Source organism: Rattus norvegicus, chromosome 11 (genome assembly GCF_021556685.1).
Source record: "Rattus norvegicus strain SHRSP/BbbUtx chromosome 11, alternate assembly SHRSP_T2T, whole genome shotgun sequence".
NCBI classification, from domain to species: domain Eukaryota; kingdom Metazoa; phylum Chordata; class Mammalia; order Rodentia; family Muridae; genus Rattus; species Rattus norvegicus.
The window spans coordinates 57,632,107-57,650,936 of NC_141544.1; the positions used below are offsets into that span (position 1 = coordinate 57,632,107).

An 18,830-nucleotide genomic window follows, 5' to 3' on the forward strand; every position below is an offset into this window, starting at 1 on the left:
ATTAATGAAATTGATTTCCATTCAGGGAAAGAAATTCATATAACAAATTTGATTGACTTAGAATATAAATACTGTAGGGGTCAGTAGCTCTTAGTTTTCTGATTTTCCTTATGGAGATAAAGGTGTATTTACATATTGGCAAACTATTCAGAACATTTTTAAAAACCTACATCTTTTTATTGCAGTTGTTTATACTTGCTTGAAAATACAAAATGTAGTAATGATAAAACCAAAGCATGTTGAAAGATACATACAGAAAAAAAATCTTTTCAGGGCAAGCAATAATATTCTAGGCTCCCTCCCATACATGAAGGAAAGCAATGCTTTTTTCTTTTTTTTCCATAAAATGAGTCAGTTTTGTTACAGCTTAAGTAAACATTGTCGCAAAAACATTCTGTGATACATTCATCCATGGCCTAAACATATAAATATATAATATATCCTATGAAACCATAGCTTCTCACCATGCATTATCTTTCCATGTGACCTCACACCCAGTCTCTACATACAGCTGAACCATAGAACCACTGGAAACCATAGAACCACTGGAAACGGCTTAACCATAGAACCACTGGAAACCATAGAACCACTGGAAACGGCTTACAGGAAGCTCTTGAAAGTATCTGAGACATAGTAGTATGGGTACAGAAGAAAAGGCATTATCATCTGACACACACCAGATTATTACTTGTTTCTGCCTTAAATAAAATTTACAGATTCAGGCTTTTTGCAATAATTTGCTGGTAGTTAAGGAATTATTAGCATGAATATATAACTATTTAAACTTAAAATCTGTTCATCTGATTCTAAAAATGGAAGTTTACATCAACGTATTTGAACTACTTTCTGTCAAATGTATATGCTGAAGATTATTTGATCCAATAAGTTAAACCAAGAAGAGGTTTGTGGAATTAATTCACCAACAACACGTACACATCAATAAAGTAAATACTTTTTATAAAGATTATTAAAGATTTTTGACAATTTTGTTATAAAAGTATCTGAAAACATTACAACAGTGTGATAAATAATATACAAATGATCTTTTAAAATATGACTAGGGAGCCAGCTTCCCTAAAATGTTATTTTATTAATGTTAATATCTTGCTTTTTAAAAATGACTTTGTAAAACCTGATAAATATTCTCAGTAATCTTTTCTAATAATAAACATCTAGTACTGCTGTCAGTTAGACTGCAAACTTACACACAGTAAACAAAAATAGGCTTGAATAGGTATGACAAGTACCACTATTTTTGGTGTTTTGTGTTGTTGTTGTTGTTGTTACTGTTTCTTTTTGCGATAGTGAACCAGAAGTTCTTTAGAAATAATTTTGTTGCATCTACCATTTCCCAGGTATTGTGGTCCCACATTCATACCACTGGACATAATTGATTTGGGTATGACCACCTATTTCTCCAAATTGGACAGGTTCCTGACGAACAGCTCTGAAATAACCTACAAGGAAAAATAGTTCGGTTTAATAGAGCTTTCATGTTCTGCCCACACTATACACAGATGCAAGGCTGTTCAGTGGCTGAAGACGGTTCTCAGTGAAGTAATTTAGAAAACCAATAGCTATAGTGGATCTGATACTCGTCCAGTAATACAGTGGCCTTAGGACTTGAGTCTTGGCATTTTTCTTAGCAAGCCATGATTATACAACAGCAGTTTCAGCAGCCTATTATAATCCAAGTATCTTGTAGAGACATCTTTTAAAAGGCTTGAGACTTATGTGTCCATGAACAAAATATGTTACTGAAAACCTTCTCAAATAATTTAAAAGTATTTAAAAGAACCTCCCGGGTTTTCTTCAGTTATCTGTACAATTTATTCCATTTTGTTCTGCTTAGGCAAGGATTAAATTTCCAATCCTCATTACACAGCCTGCTGTTAATATGTATTTAGAAAGTTACTGAGTATATTTACTTCTCAGATTTATTTTGATTGCTTTATATAGATTGAAAATAATTTTATCTTAACTTTAACAGTGCAGAAAAGATGATTAGGTATGTTCCGTATGACCTCGGCCATGAGGGGTCTGTGAGTGGGACAAGATGTTTGTTTTTCTCAGGATACAATTATGTATCAAATTTCTCTAGAGCTGAGCTTGCGTCTAGAGTTTCCTTCCCTAGGGATGAAGTAGCAGTTGTGTAGCCTTCCCTTTCTTTGCTAATCTGCAAAGCCCTCTACAGTAGGATGATCAGAAAGCATACCTTCTTTGGTGGGTAACTGGTCAGAGGTAAGTTGCTGTCCTGTGCGGCCATCTAAAAATGAATCTACAAACTGGCAGTGATCTTCTCCATGGCCCCTTTGATCTCCTATGTTGTAAAACTTGCCTGAAAAAACAGAAATGAAACAATGTTCTTTTCTTTAGTTTATGAAATTCCATAATTATTGCAAAGTGTGATCTTGGCCTTGCTTTCCCCTTACTCCCAGAGGTCAAAGCCACTAGCATGTTCTAAACTACAAATGTTCCATAGTTGATGTCCTTAATCCGTGCTGCACTCTGACCTCCTGATCTCCTTTCCCTTTCAGATCATAGTGTTATTTTTAAAAAAAATGTAAATAATGCTCTTACTCTCTCCATAAGTTCCTGGAATACAACTTCTCCTTTACAGAATCTCAGCCAAACCTAGTAGGACTGACCAGTACGTCTTGCTTCATGCACTTGCACTTTCTCCTCACTCTACTTCTGCAGAGATCCTTTCTCCCTAGACTTCTCTGTAGATTACTTCTCAAAATTTTATTCTAATCAGACATACCTTTGTAGCCAGACTTTCTGTAAAATGTTCTATTAAAGGAGCTTCCATTTCTGCAGAGCCATTCTGTCTAGCCCTAGAACATTGTCTTCAAAACCCCTGAGTGACATTAATGTGTAGTTTATATATTTTCTGTGTCTGTCTCTCTTAAAGATACAGGAGAATTAAGCTTCGTGGAGGCAGGAATGTGAGTGACATTTGGTGTTTTGTCATCGTCGGCATCCACAACAGTAGCTGATGCGCGAGAGAACAAATATCCATGTTTCTATGTTGGGACCGTCTTTCCACCATATGAATATAGAAGAAAGCATTCACTATAAATGAGTGTGCAGGGGTTTGGGTTCTTTTTAATGCACTTCAATGCTTGGGCGGCCGTGACAGCACTGAGCTGTGCTGTGCACGTGCCTGTCTGTATGTTCAAGGCGATCCTGTATTCCTGTGTCATGTTGCACTGTCGTCATCTACCTCCACATTGCAAGTGTTTATGTCCTTGTTTCCCTATTGTAACTATTTCTATACCTTTTTATTTTTTTGAAGGGAACTTGTGTAAGTGGTGAGTCTGAAACTACAGAGAAAGGGCACAGGACACAGAATGCTGCTAACTGTCCCTTGAAAGCAAAGGTTGAGGTCATACCTGTGAGGGAGTCGCTCAAATAAATCTTGTATCTGAGAGAGTTACACAGCTGCACTCCGACAAACTTCTTATACCACGTCCTTTTAACATACTGCTTGCCTTTACATTCTGAGTAAGAGTCTGAATTGAAGGGTCTTTCAGTCCAGATGGCGTCTCTCCCTGCTGCATGTAGAAAACAGAGATTTAACTCTGAACAACTAAAGGCTTTACCACAAAAGCAGCCTGCCAACTTGCTGGTACTGTGTGTCTTTAATACTCTGAATACCGGAAGTTCAAAATATTTGAAAGGGTTTAACAAACCCCAGTATTCCTATCTACCACTGAAGTAATCTCAGAATACTGTCATGGATACTGGCCTAGTCTGCAGAGTAATCTCAGAATACTATCATAGATACTGGACTAGACTGCAGAGTAATCTCAGAATACTGTCATGGATACTGGACTACTCTGCAGAGTAACCTCAGAATACTGTCATGGATACTGGCCTAGTCTGCAGAGTAATCTCAGAATACTATCATAGATACTGGACTAGTCTGCAGAGTAACCTCAGAATACTGTCATGGATACTGGCCTAGTCTGCAGAGTAATCTCAGAATACTGTCATGGATACTGGCCTAGTCTGCAGAGTAATCTCAGAATACTGTCATGGATACTGGACTAGTCTGCAGAGTAATCTCAGAATACTGTCATGGATACTGGCCTAGTCTGCAGAGTAATCTCAGAATACTGTCATGGATACTGGCCTAGTCTGCAGAGTAATCTCAGAATACTGTCATGGATACTGGCCTAGTCTGCAGAGTAATCTCAGAATACTATCATAGATACTGGACTAGTCTGCAGAGTAATCTCAGAATACTGTCATGGATACTGGACTAGTCTGCAGAGTAATCTCAGAATACTGTCATGGATACTGGCCTAGTCTGCAGAGTAATCTCAGAATACTATCATAGATACTGGACTAGACTGCAGAGTAATCTCAGGATACTGTCATGGATACTGGACTAGTCTGCAGAGTAATCTCAGAATACTGTCATGGATACTGGACTAACCTGCAGTGCTAGGTGTGCAGGCAGTTGCAGGGCCCTTTTGCCCTATTATAAAACCTACTGTGACCAAATTAAACAAATCTTGAGTGAAGTAGATAGTATGAGAATGAAGGCAAATTTTAGCACCCTTCTCCATGGGTTCTGGATGCTAATGAGTTTAAAAGTGACACCTCTTCTATCTCTAGATAGATGCTTTGCTCAGGTTCTGCTGTGCTTACCTAATTTAGAAATGTATGTGCGCCCATTAGACTGATACTTACCAGAAATTGGCTCACTCACTCTTGGGTCAGCTGGGGAGAAATAAACAGAAAAGAGACAGTTAGGTGAAGTTCTAACATTACTGTGATGTGGTAAAGAAGACGGGCGCTTACGGTTCAGTCTTGTTTGCACAGTGAATGATACTATCTTGTTAAAGACTGAATTTTGAATGTGTCATTGAGCATCCTTGAGGTACCCATGTGCATCTTTTACATATAGTTTGAGTAGATTTGAGCCATAAGTTTCTGTTCTTTTAATTATAGAAGCTTTCTCATTTAGTTTTGTACAGAAACTTTATTGTAAAGTTTCCAAGATATGATGTTCTTCAGTTTAAATTTTTTTCTGTATATACAGATACATTTTATTGAGAAATTGAAGCTTGGAATGTGCAGATAGTTTCACAAAAGTCATGAATTCCCTTTTCTGATGAACTCAATGGACATTACTCTGGTCATACAAGATACAGATTACAATTTTTGGGTATAGATTACAATGTTTCATTTTCATTTCTTTCCTAACCCAAATGAGAAAAGGCAGTGGTTCTGTAAGTACTTGCGTCTATTAGACTTTTCTCATGGGTTTTCAGAATTCGGGATACTCTAGGCTCCAAGTAAACTCCTCTGCAAAGCATTCCTAGTTGTGCCCTCACACCCTGGTTTTATGAGATCACCTGATTCCGTACTAAACGCCACTGTGTTGCTGGCGGGGCCCTCGCCAAGTGGATTTTTGGGCTTCACCTGGAATTCATAGCTGTAAAGGAGAAATAGAAATAATAAGGTTATTGAGGGGTATAAGGACAGCATTCTCTTACTAAACTAATCCTTTCTCTTTTTGAAAGGACAGTTTCACGTTTTACTCTCTAAATATCCTTATGTTTCAGATGAGAAAAATGAAAAGTTAGCTGTTTTAAGTCAACAGTTGTGTAGAAGTAACCAGGCAGGTTTACAGTGAATACATAGGAGAGATTTGTGCTGACCCACACTAATTCTAGCAACAACTCCCTTTGCTTCACTGTCGTGTGGGGAGCTTTCTTGTTCTGTCAGTCCCATCCTGATCCAGCATAATTGCACTTACTCATTGTGGTGTCTGAATCACAACAGAGGGTGTCAGTGGGCAGATTTCTCTTAAGTGCACATTATTGTCCCACCTCTGCTACTGAAAATAAAGACGAGGTAGCAATATGAGTGCGTTACCAGGATGGGTTCAGTGACCACTGGTTCTGAGAGTTACTCGTTTCAAGAATGGATACACAGGAGAATGTTTGCAAGGCTGGGTGTGTCTTCTGGAACTCCGGTCTGGTCAGGTCTGATACAGATCACAGGAAGCCATGGTGTCTAGAAAATTGGCCCACTAGTACCCTAAGCATGAGCACAAAGTACTTTGTTCTCCCCCAAATCACTAAGCCACGCTCAGGTTTTTAAAAGAGTCAATCATTAAGTTGTGGAGTAATTGACAGATCTTATTCACAAGCTATATAACCTGCAAATCCTATTGCGAAACCCAGAGCAGGAAAGCAGAATACCATTTGCCTGAAACTGACTTCTTCAGCAGAGGACTTAGCAACAAAGTGTAAGAAGCCTGAGTAGGCTAGTAGTGTTTTATGACCTACGCAAGGTTTGTGGAAGATAATTCTTGAATAATTGTTTAAGTTTGCAACAAAAACACACACCACATTTTCTGTGAGAAACAGAAGGATGACTGTTCTCAGTTTGTTACAGATGATGCTAAAAAGAAAAAAAAAAGTGGGATTGAGTGGGGGAAATCCTTGGAATTTCCTAACTACTTAGAGATCACTGCTGGAGTCTAATATGACAGATTCCGGTGTTCACATGATAGGAACCACTTTTTAAAGTTTCTACTATGTATCTTAATCATTCTGCATATATAAAATAGAGCACACAGACCCCATGAGGTTCTCCCAAAGTTCCATCTCAGCACAGTGAAGCTCACCACTGTTGTAATACTTCCTTCACTTTTCCAAACCTGAAGTATTTATTAAATAGAAATTTCCTAAAAATGTACCTTATAATCCCTGAAGGCACTTTGAAAGCTAAAGAACTGATAAAAGGTTCTGTGCCAGTTGCCATAAGAAAGGTCTGGGCTAGGAAGGTGACTTGGGTAGACTGAGCGCCATGCAAGTGTGAGAGCCAGAGTCCAAATCCCTGGGACCTATATCAAGCAGGGAGTTGTGATTCCAAATCCTGACCACTTGACTCTTCTGTCGTTTCATTTTAGCTACTTAACACTTGAGCTCCACTTCCAACTCTCCATAACTTACTTTTTCTGAAGAGTTTTCCCAATATGATGCAAGTTTGGAAAAATAATTTTAAACTGTTTAACGACATGAGATTTTTTGGCTGATTAAGCCTTATACAAACAAAAATTTGTGCTGGCAGAATCTTTCCGAGAAAACACATTTTGTACATGAATGACACCATAGGCCTCTAAGAAGAAAATCTCAAAAAATGAGTGCACATAATTATAGGAGGCTGCCTAACAAAGTTATTTAAGGAACCTAAACAAAAATTTAGAAGGTAAAGTTGACAGATATAAAAACTAAAAGCCAAGGTTATAAAATAAGAAAATTGGATTATTGGTGAGCACCCAGCTGGCAGAAACCATAAACTGGGAACATCAGTCCTAGAACTTGTATGAGAAGGTCTCCCGGGACATAAAAGATGGAAGTTTTCAGATTAAAGAGACCTATTCTGTGCCCAACAACACGAGAAAAGAATTAACACAAATTTCAGATGTTCAGAGTACCAAGGCATAATGACTGTTAAGAGAAAGAGTTAAAAGACTTCTAGAAGGTCTTTATTTTATCATTTCGCTTAAAATCCATTCAGCTAAACAATAGAATCAATAGAAAACAACCTTAGGGAAAGATATGTAAAGATTTGTACCATTTTTCAAGTATTTCGTTAAGGAAGCCACAAAGTGAGAGGTGGTGGGAAGATTTTGATACATTGAAGGGCTCAGAAAACTACTAATATCCTAAAGGAAAAGAATTATGGAGGTCAAGGTTTGAAACCAATAGTTTTGAGAACAGCTATAAAACTTGGCATATTATACATTAAAAACTTATCAATTTCCGTAATAAAGTGAAAAAATGGTTCTAGAAAGTATGGTCTGTAGTTGCTGAGCTAATCTATCAGAGGCAGAATGTCCGCTTCTAGGATCTATCCTCTGCAGTGTGGTGTGGAGTAAAGCCTGGGGCTCTGATGGGGAGACACCTCCTTCACTCCCCCTGTACCCCACCTCGCTATGACCTTCAGTTTTGACATAAACTGAGAGCCAAATTACAGCTTTCACTGTTTAATGTACTTTTTAATTATGTGACCCCTGCTGTTTAAAAAGGCAAGGTTAACAAAATTCTCAAACCTAAAGAAAATTGCTTCTTATAAAAGTACTCTTTATACAGAAGCACTCTGCTCTGTCGGTTTGGGCCGTGTGACTGTTAGCTCATGTGACTCCCTTTGCAGTCTTGATGTGCTGGAGATGGGTTTAGGTAAGTTTTCTGTCAGAGGGAAAGAATCGGGGGAAGTGGAATAAGAGAACAAAGGCTATTCAAAGGGCAGTAAGGAGAGGGTTTGGAACCTCATGTGCCATTGGGAATACAGGTAAAGAGCTAAGGGGATGAATGGAGGGAGTGGAGGAGACATGGGGTGTCTTACTTGACTATTGCCACCAAATCTACACAACACAAACACCTCACACACAAACACCTAAAAGCCTCAGTTTTTAGGGACAGAAGCATGGTGGTGAGCAGATGCAAGCACAGGTGCATGCATGTGTGCACATGTGTGCAAGCATCAATGTTTAAGGATAAAACGTACATGCTGGTGCACACCTGTAAGCCCAACCACATTAAAGAGGCAGCATCCCAAAGAGGCCAGTCTGAGCAACATACCAACCACCTCAGAAGGAAGGAAAGAGGAAGTGAAAGGACTGAGGTGGAGGAGGACAATAAAAGTGATAGGAGGGAAAACAGACTCAGGAGTCATGGTGGCCCATAACCTTGCTGCCCATTATGCCTCAGTTTCTTTAACAAGGAAGGAATTACTTGTCTGTTCCCACACCTACAATTAAACTAATTAAGTAAATGCCTGATGCATTGGCACCTCAGTTTACTCTCTACCAAAGTCATAGATGGTGTTGCAGAGTAAATGCAGAATTTGCAGAGACTTGAATTTCTGGGCATAATGGCTATTCCACACATCTGTTTCTTTTGAGTGAGCCAGATTTACAGTTTATAAGGAGCCGCTGTCTGTGTTGTGGCTGACCATCAGTGCCAGTGTTTTATCAATTCAACATAAACAGAAGTCCCAAATAGTCATGCTGCCACTTTAGTAGGTTTTAGTCTTAGAGACGAACTGTTCCCTAGAATGCTCCTCAGCCCACAGATGTCAGTAAAAGTACTTAAGTAGATGAAGTGAGTTTGATTTATCTTAATTACCAGAGTCCGTTTGCCATGGGAAATGTAGGACCACATGATTTTGGCACACAAAACAGATTCAGTTTTTCAATAGGGTAAGGTGAGAAGTAGGCTTTTTGGAACCTGATCCTTTTCAGCCTGAATGGTCATGTGTGTCCATCTTCATTACCAACCAGTTCATCAGGGAGAGCCCCTCCCTTCAATATGTTACCAAATAAGGAGTTACCAGTTCATCTGAAGGCAGACTCAGAGTCAAAGACAAGCTGCTAACTGAGACCATTCACTATGGACTGATCTGGGTCTGAGTTTATTCTTACTGACTCTGCATCGTGTTGGCTGTCTCAGGATTATGTACCAGACCCCAAGGGGGTCTAAAAGCCACATTGCCTGGCCCTATCAGCACTGGTGCCAGATTGATCACTTAAGATATTACCAGCTTCCCTTATAGAATTAAGTATAATTGGTAGTCTTACAGACACAGTGGCTTGCTTTCAGAAGAGGCTCTATATACACTTACTTTTGAATTCAACAAGATCTATATACTACTCTCTAGAAGAGAAAGGACTGTTGTTCCTGGCCCATTTCAGGAAAGGAGATTTGATGGAAGGAAAATTAGGAAGTGTTGGGGAGTGGGCTGAAGTACTGATTGTGGTGGTTAAGTGAGAATCGCCCCCATATGTTTATATATTTAAATCCTCAGTCCTTAGTTGATGGGACTGTTTGGGAAGGATTAGGGAGTGTAACCTTGTTTAAGGAGATATGTCACTGGCACTGGGCTTTGAGCTTTCAAGACTCCTGGCATTCCCAGTTCTACCTTCTACTTGTGGATAAAGATGTCAGCTCTCATGAACTGCTACAGCGCCATGCCTACTTGCTTGCTACTATGCCCCTTACCGTGATGATCATATAAGCTATCCCTCTGAAACTATGAGCCTCCAATAAATTCACTCTGTAAGTTGCCTTGGTCTAATCTCTTCACAGCAATAAAGAAGCCATGATACTGGGACAACTAATATCAACATTCCCACAATTCTTTTTTGTTTTAGAGGTAGTCAATGAGATGGGTTCTCTCCAAAGGAAGAGCTAGCATATGTCTTCTTATCTCTAGACTTTTGCCTCACTCAACTTCAAGTGATGACTGCCTGTCCTTGTGCACATTTGAAACAACAGCACGTTGCAGCAGCAGGCTGCGGCCATGAGGTACCAGCCCAGAGACAGGAACATTTGACACCAGCTATAGAGCAAAGGCGTCTCATCAGCAAGACAGCTCCTGGTTGTCCCACTACTGCAAATAAAACATTGAGTTTCTACATAGTAGATTGAAACATGGTTAAATAAGAACAAGCAGAACAGAGCCAGATATGAAGGAACAAGTGTGTGGTCCAGTATTAGTTTCTGGAATAATTTGTGGCCATTTAGAATTTCTAACCTAAAGCAGTCTATAAATATTTAATCTTCCCCTTTATACTTTCTCTCTGGTTCATTCTTCAACACTGACCTCTATTCCACCCATGGGCTGTGTACACATTAGCTGGTAGATATTCCCAGTTTTCAGATTTCACATTCTAAAAATATTTAAAAATACAGTATTCACATGTGTCTCCATATAGTGTAAGAGAGTAAATCATTCCAAAGTCACTTTTAGTCATTCTAATAAGAAACCCTGGGGGAAATTATAAATTACAATTGAGTTTGCTTCTGTCTCCTGACACATACTACACTATATTCTTGGTGCTATATTCTCAGGGACACTTACTCCCCCACCACCATCACCATGTGGTGTTTTCTAGCTGCCCTTCAAGCCTAGCCAACTCGAACCTCTTCCCTTTCCCAGGCTTTGTGGAGTGTTGTTCCTCTGCGACACCAGCATTTCCACAGGTTCCTTCCAGACCTCTAGCCAGGCTGTGTAGAATGCTTACTGATTAACCTTCCTGCTAGTCTTGAGCTCACAGGTTCCCATTTGAAGCCCCAGCAAACTAATTGGACTTCAGATGTCCCTGGAAAAACTTCTACATTTAGATCATGAGCTAATAGGTGCGCTGGGAGAAGCCGTGAGGGCAGCTTGACTTGGAAAAGGAACATGGTGTACATTTACAAGGCAACAAGGCAGATGCCTTTCCATGAATATAGTGTTCAATGCCACTCACATTATTAAATGGAAAGAAAGCAGGCAACTCAAGAGAACATTTTGCAAGCATAGACCTACCTACTAAAAAAGTCCAATGAAATGTTTTTCTATTCTTTCCTTAAAATCTATTACGGTTTTTTTTTTTAATGGGTTTTCTTTCAATCTTGCTAAGGAAACAGAATCAAGATCAACTGGACTTTAACTGACAAAAAAATGCTTATTTTGGCAAACTTAAACTTTTCATGATTATTAAAAGTGGAAAGTTATTTCATCTCAGAACAGAGCACTTTAAATAATCATATTTGTGGAAGAAATAGATTTTTCCTATATTAAAGGCCTAAAGATCATACATAGTCAACTTCCATTAACTAGTTGTTTATTTTCTTCTAAAATGGTTGGAAGGATGTCCCTACGGCCAGAACCAAAGAAGCTCATTCTCACATTACTCCGTACTCTCCACAGTCCGAGGATAACAGAGAGGTGTAAGGATGAAAGCTTAGGGCACAAAAGCAATTTAGGAACTTCCCTACAACTTATCAGGAATGTCTAATGGCCCTTTTCTGCCTCGTGTTAATGTATAAACCATAAACCATGCAACCATTTACCAAAACTCTATGTTCCTTTTCAGTGTAAAGTCTTCAAAGCAAAGGGTTGCTGTGTGGTAGTCTGAGTGGGAGTGGCCCCATAGGCTCACATATTTGAATAGTTGGACCCTCATTAGTGGAACAGCTTGGAAAGGATTAAGAGGTGTGGCCTTGTGGGAGAAGCCTGGTCTTGGGGGGGAGGTCTGTCACTGGGGGGTAGGAGGGTTTGAGGTTTCCCAGTCTTATGTTCTCTGTGCCTCTATCTTGCTATTAATATATAAACTCTCAGCTACTGCACCAGCATCATGCATGCATGCCGCCATGCTTCCTACCATGATGACCATGAACTCACCCTCTGAAATGGTAAGCAAACCCCCAATTAAATGTGTTTCTTCTGTTGGTTTCTTTGGTCATTTGTTTTGGCACAGCAATAGAACAGTAACTGATACAACTGGAGGCCAGTAGGTAGCGATTTTAAATAAAATCTTGGTCTGTGTTTTGTCAGGGACTTCGCATTCTTTGCTTTCCCCTTTCCGGCACCAGAGTCGAGGCACTGAGTCTAATTTCTGCTCTGCATACTCCATGTATACTAGTTCACAGGTTTTTCTAAATTTTCATATTTAAAATCAGTATTTCCAAATAACGGCCTATTTTTTATGTAGCCATTTATTCTGTTAATTTATAAGGTCATCTTATTAGCCCTTCTATCCCTAATAATGAGAATATTTTGAAAATTTGATATGAGGTGTTCAGAATCACATTAAAGAAATCCAGAATTAAAATAAGACCCTCCTTTAAGGCATTGTCCTTTCGCTGTGGCTGCAGTTTCTGCACTCTTAGAATTCATCTGGGATAGCACTTGGCCTTACCTTGTATCTGGTTTCAGATTTTCTACTGTAGAAAACGTTTGATTTGTAATTTGAATGGACTTGTTCTTCCCACTGAATGACCCATTTTCTCTGGATATGACTTCATATTCTGAAGACAGAAGAAAACAGAGGAGTCTCGTGTTATGCCTCAGTTGGTTTAACTGTTCCTGGGGCTAATGAAATGCTAAAGATACCCTCATGACGACAACAGAGTGACTGCAGCTCCAGAAACATGATCTTAAAAAATGTTTGGGCGTATATGTCCACATGTGGTTTGGTGGCAGGGATGGGATGTACGTGTGAATGCAGGTCCCTGTGGAATCCAGGAGATGGTATTGGATCTCCTGGAGCTGTAGTTACAGGTAACTGAACTGCCCAGCATGGGTGCCGGAAACCAAAGCCATGTGTGTCAAAAGAAAGAAAAGTGCTCTTGACAGCCCAGCCATCCTCTAGCCCCGTGGCATCACGATCTTCTCTTTTAGCAGTTTTCAGTCACCAGATGGCAAAAGTTCTCAAAGCTTTTGGGGAATGGCATGGTAACCATTCATGCTGTGTCCGAGTGGAAGAAGACTGAGCACTGAAGACTGATGACCATTGCTTTTGGATGGTAGCTCATGGTCTGCCACTGGCAGAGAGGCCAGTTTATGGAAAGCACTGTCTGAGGAACGGTGCTTGAGTGCAAGACATGTTTCTTCTTTCTATCTTTTTGATTAGGGGGAAGGGCACAGAGTATGGTGTCGGCTACAGCAAATCTGATCAACAAAGCTCTGTAAGCAGCAACCATTAACCAAGTAATAAAACCCCCTTGTTGTTCGGTGTTGTAAAATTGGATTTTGAACCTAATGCTTATTTTAACTATGTTCCCTCGATAGTTTCCTTTGTATTAAATAAAAACCACAACATTAATGTCTGTGTAAATTCCCCTTACTGGCATGTTTCTATGAACTTACAGGCTCACTCAGGGAAAGACCCTCAGAATAAGAGACTGCCATGTTAGCTTGTTTCCTTACTTGGGATTAGTTGATATTAGCTGAGCAGCTAGTCGGTGGGTAAACCAAAGTTTTGTAACACTAAAATTAAAAATGACGTCTATAAAGCACATCATTAGGAGAGATGTTCTGATTTTAATATAGACAAAGAGAACAATGCCTAAATGTGGAATTGTGGCTAAAGAATTAAATGAGATCCTTGGGCATGAACATTTTAATCTTGAAAGACTCCAAGCAGCTCATTACCATCTAGTAAGAAATAATTATGGAAACGGTTAGGTAAAGCTTAATCTATTCATGACTCATTACAATTAAAATTTTATACAACTTAAAGAATTGTTACAGATTCAGAAAGGGAAGTCATGCAGTTTTAATTATTTAAGTGAGCTATTATCCAAGTGGAGATGTACTAGGTAATTAGGTATATCAGATTAAATAATTCCAACTTGATAGCCCACTTCTTTAGGGCAAACAAAATTTGGTTTATCATTTGGTTTCAGGAAGCTAGAACTCATTATTTGCAAAGTGTACAGTCAGAGATTTGGATGTTTTAATATACGTGGATGATCTGAAAGCCGACTGGCTTTTGGGAACTGAGATAGCAGTATCTACTGACTCAACCCTAAAGGACTAAGCAGGACCAGGCAGATTCCTAGGAATACTGGTGGGGATGCATTCTTTCTCAGAGCAAAGGCTGCCTTTTCATAAGATAGGAAATGGGTGCCTATGACAGTTCAGCACATATAATGTTTCTATGGGAAGTTGCTTAGATCATATGGTTTTGTAGGAGAGAGGATCACTTTTTTCCCCCATTACCCATGGCAGAAAATATTTTCTGAAGATTCTGAGTCTCTTCACCCACACGCTGGCCTTCCATAATGCTCCTGTCTACTACAGACAGATGCTTACCCTACGCTTCTATTTTCCTGCCCTGGGGGCCCGACAGCAGTTGCTCGGGAATCTCAGCTGACTAGGAACCATGTCCTTTGGCAATCCCAGCTGTTATTCCTCTCCTTTCCTTATTCTATACATCAAATCAAGGCATCCCAAACAAATTATACCAAATTAAAGAAATGACTCCAAGTTTCTTATTTCTACCAGGAATTGGGCTGGTGTAGCACAATCAAACTTTCCTCAGATAAGTAGAAGTTGCCTGGAAGTGATGAGGGGCTTTTTATTTTTTTTTATTTCTTATTTTTATTTTATTTTTAATTTCTCCAAAGTTAGTTGAAATAATTAGCCTGTTTGGAAGTTCTCAACCAGTTTAAAAACTAAGTTAGTGAAAAGAAATCTTTTTTTAATATTGTCAGTGGTGTCAAGTCTTCACACTATGTAATTTTATTGGTAAACGATAAGACTGTATTTTCAAACTGAAAGGGATTCTGAGAGGGAAGGACGGAATACAGCTTTAAAGCCCTCAGTTAATTAGGAGCCCTTCACAAAGACCAAGACCTTTTCCCACCTATGATGCTTTAGACAACAGAACTTCACTTCTACTAGGATGTGATTTTTGTGCCACAATTTGACCCACACTGTCCAGGTACTGTGCCATCAAAGCTTCTCGCCAATATCACATCTTAGTGCCACAGTCTTACCAGTGACGGTGTCATTTAGAGGTTTCTCCCAGTCCAAGATGACAAATGAGGGGCAGCCTTCAACAGTGACCACGGTGAGGTTAGTGGGTGGGTTCTGTGGTGGGCTGGTGGCATTCCCTTCCGTGGCTTCCTCTGTCGGGAAGCGTCTGACGGAGTCAGTGATGGAACAGGGCTTGTTGTCAGGCTTTGGGATGTATCGCACATGGGGACCTAAGAGTAGGAAAAAGAGAACTCTGACAGTTAGCATACTGGAAACTTGTGAACCAGACAGAGGAGGTTACCTAGTAAAATTTATTATCTATTTGAAGGCTTCGGTGTCACATCCTGAGAAGGCATTTGAAAAATACTGAGTATGACTTAGATATAAAACTCCTATCTCTGGGGAATCTGATAGAGATATTGTATTTATAGACGTACCTAGTATTGATCTCTTTGGATATTGGTTTATTTCTTCAGAGTTGGTTCCTACCTCATAATTTATATATCGTGATTCTTAGGCAGTAGGAATGGGCACCACACTAAACTTCCTGAACCAAGCCAAGCCCACAAGGACCACACAGTTCTGAATAATCAACTGTACCCCAGAACAAAACTCAAGAGCCTAAAAAATATAGGGGAAATATAAAGAGATTAAATTAAAGGTGAAAAAAGGATTTAATTCAGAGAAAGCATGACTGGATATATAAATTTCAACAAATCAGACTTCAAAGCAAGATGTCCAGTAGAACTAGGAAATGCCTTGGAGAATGAATCCAAAAATCAGTCAATCAGTAATTTAAGCCTACATCTCACCTTGATAAACTTAAATACAGAAAGAAAGAGGCTGATTAAAAACTTAAGAACTTAAAAGTATTAAGTGTTATCCTAATCAGCCTGGAGTTCTTAGTGGACAGAAGTGACTCAGCACTGTGTGCAGGTCATGTGACCACACAACAGGAAGGAAGCCACCTGCAGGGCAAGGAGAGAGGCCAATCCTTGCCTATAGAGTTGTGAGAAAAATAAATTTACATTATGGAAGCCACAGCCAAGGGTACGGAATTTTCTTGGGGTAGACCAGAAGAGTATAAAACACATGACCACTTTGTACCTGTGAAAATGGAAACAGCGTTTTGAAACTGACTATACCAAGTTCTGGTGAGGGTGGAGAAACCAGAGCCCTTATCAGTACCTTCAGAAATGGCAACGTGTGGAAAGATATGATGTGAACATGATTTTGCCGTAATTTCAAATTTCATCTCTGCAACCATGAGAAAAGGGGTCATGCTCTCCCATTTATTGGTTGGGGCTCGGCTGTGAGACCGTTTTGGCCAATGTATGCTGGCAGATGTCGCCTAAAAGGGATCTCAAAATGTGATTATTTGGATCCCACCTCCTTTATTTACTTTATATCGTGGTGAGAATGGCTTCTTTTGGCTCACTGCTACTCTTGGTCCCAGCAGGAAAGAAAGACATTCAGGGTGGACCTGAGGCTAGCCCATCAGAAGCAGGGTGGACCTGAGGCTAGCCTATCAGAAGCAGGCTGTACCTGCTACTCATCTGGCTTGCCCAGACATGAGAAATTCATACTGTAGCAAGCTCCTATAGTATTTATAGAGTGAATACCTGCTGATCTACCTACAGAACAGTCAGGCCTACCAGGAACCAAAAAGTAGAGCCAGACGTACCTATGAATCTGGGCTTCCCAAGGGGATCGGTTTCTTTGGTCGGACTTGAACTAAAGTCAGTTGTATTACCTGAGAATGAAAAAAAAAATGAAAAACTTGGTGAGGGATAAATAAAAATTCACCTTGACAGAGCAGTGAAGATGAAAGATAATATTCCTCCTAGATAAGTTGCTTGTAGTTTGATTTCTCTTGCTATTTCTTATAATTCATTTTTACCCCAAATAAAAAGACCTTTAATTGTGTTCTGGAGAGTAATAATAGTGGATTAAAAATTATAACCAATAAGCTAATACTAATGAATAAATTGAAATGTCTGTGGTTTATAGCAACAGGTAATATAGTACTCTAAATTTTTTCATTGGTAATTGAATATTCTATATTTTTATTAAAAAAAAAGACTTGACATTTCTGTCTGCCAGGAAAGGAGCATATTCTGTAACAAAAGGTTGACAATAAAGATTACTCTAAAACTGAGAAGACAATTATTCCTAAAACTGATGAAAACAGAAGACCTGAATTTGTTCACCCTAATTTGAAATACATTAGCACCCCAGAACAATATGTCTAGTGAGAGTGAACACACTAACCAAATTCTTCTTCTGAAGCAGGAGCAGTTGGTTGCTTTTTTTCTGCCCCTGGTCTCTCTGTGGCTGTTCCAGTGGGTTTGAGTGTTGCCTTCAGGGGTGGGGAAGTTGCCCGACTGGAGGAAATGATTCCTGCAATTCAGAACCAAAGCAGTAAGGCTTTGTAGGAGCAGCACCAAGTTTCCGATTTATTTATTCAATAAATGTTTATTAAGCGCTTCACCATGTGGCTTGGCACTATCAGGCAGACTTGGAGAGCAAGACCTGGTTCTCGATAGAGACAGATGCCTGAGCCAAGGATCTTGAAACATCACAGATATTGTGAAAGAACTACAGAAGGTCACAGAGGGGACACAAAGAGGGAGTGGTTATGCCTATGGGGAACGTGGGTATCAGCGGGAAAGAGTGTCTTCACAGAAGTGCCAATAAATGAAATGGTCAGAAGGAAGAGAAAAGAACCTCAGTCTGTGAATCATATCAGGAAAACACAATTGTTGAGGGAGGAGAAGGTCCGAGGAAAGGGAGATGATAGAAGAACTTGAGTATCATTGCTATGGGTCTCATTTTAAGGTTAAAGGACTGTGAAAAGATTTCCAATAGCAAAGTAACACAAATGAACGATATTTCACTTGCCATACATTTGGTCCAGCTGTGAAAGAAGTCAGGGAGATGGCATGACCTTGCCCAGAGATGAACCGGCAGATGTGGCAGACAGCCAGAGGAAGAGGGCAAAGATCCCCACTGCCTGGGGACTAGAACAGTGCTCCTCCCTCCAAGTTGCTATACCCAACCCTTTATGCTAAAGCTACTTCTCAGTCTCTAAAATGGAATTCACCCCAAGGTCAGGCAAGACTGATTGTCTAGTAGAGTAAGAGTAGTATCAAGTGGGTTTTATTCCTCCTGGGAAAAGAAATTCTTTCTCAGCTACCTAAGTCAAGGGCTACCTGCTAGACTTAAAGACTTTGGCACAGTGAAAGTCAGGGAGATGGACTCCTGTTTTCCCCCTACAGATACAGAACCTTGGTCCTAGAGGGAGTGGGCCACAAGAAAATGGCAAACAAATCCAAGAGAAGTTGTGCTTTTCAGATTGGAGTCAGTTGGAAATGGGGGTAACATTTTCACCCTGTCAAGCAAAGTGGGACTTGGAGGTCTCAAGAGATCTGGAGATTGCCAAGGAATGGTGGATGGCATGTGGGAACCAAGACTGTTCATAAGCACTGTGAGAGAGCCTCAGAGTAATCCCAAACATCCAGTGGATTCCCGAATCAACAGGACTGTTCCAC

General features: G+C 39.8%; 1 protein-coding gene across 50 annotated transcripts in view; it reads right to left on the reverse strand.

Annotated features, from left to right (window-relative positions):
* Positions 1 to 155: 155 nt before the first annotated feature.
* Abi3bp (ABI family member 3 binding protein) overlaps positions 156 to 18,830 on the reverse strand; it is a 216,700-nt gene continuing 198,025 nt past the window's right edge. For 31 of the 50 annotated variants that reach the window (XM_087577309.1, XM_087577304.1, XM_087577314.1 and 28 more), the window contains 9 exons: positions 17,551 to 17,679; positions 16,964 to 17,032; positions 15,300 to 15,509; positions 12,716 to 12,824; positions 5,370 to 5,449; positions 4,702 to 4,731; positions 3,396 to 3,557; positions 2,216 to 2,338; positions 156 to 1,457 (listed from right to left, as the gene is read on the reverse strand). In XM_087577309.1, coding sequence (XP_087433435.1) covers positions 1,342 to 1,457; positions 2,216 to 2,338; positions 3,396 to 3,557; positions 4,702 to 4,731; positions 5,370 to 5,449; positions 12,716 to 12,824; positions 15,300 to 15,509; positions 16,964 to 17,032; positions 17,551 to 17,679 — 1,028 coding nt within the window. In that variant the 3' untranslated portion in view covers positions 156 to 1,341. The remainder of the gene's footprint in view (positions 1,458 to 2,215; positions 2,339 to 3,395; positions 3,558 to 4,701; positions 4,732 to 5,369; positions 5,450 to 12,715; positions 12,825 to 15,299; positions 15,510 to 16,963; positions 17,033 to 17,550; positions 17,680 to 18,830) is intronic. The other 19 variants (XR_015633414.1, XR_015633415.1, XR_015633413.1 and 16 more) reach the window with 1 other exon arrangement.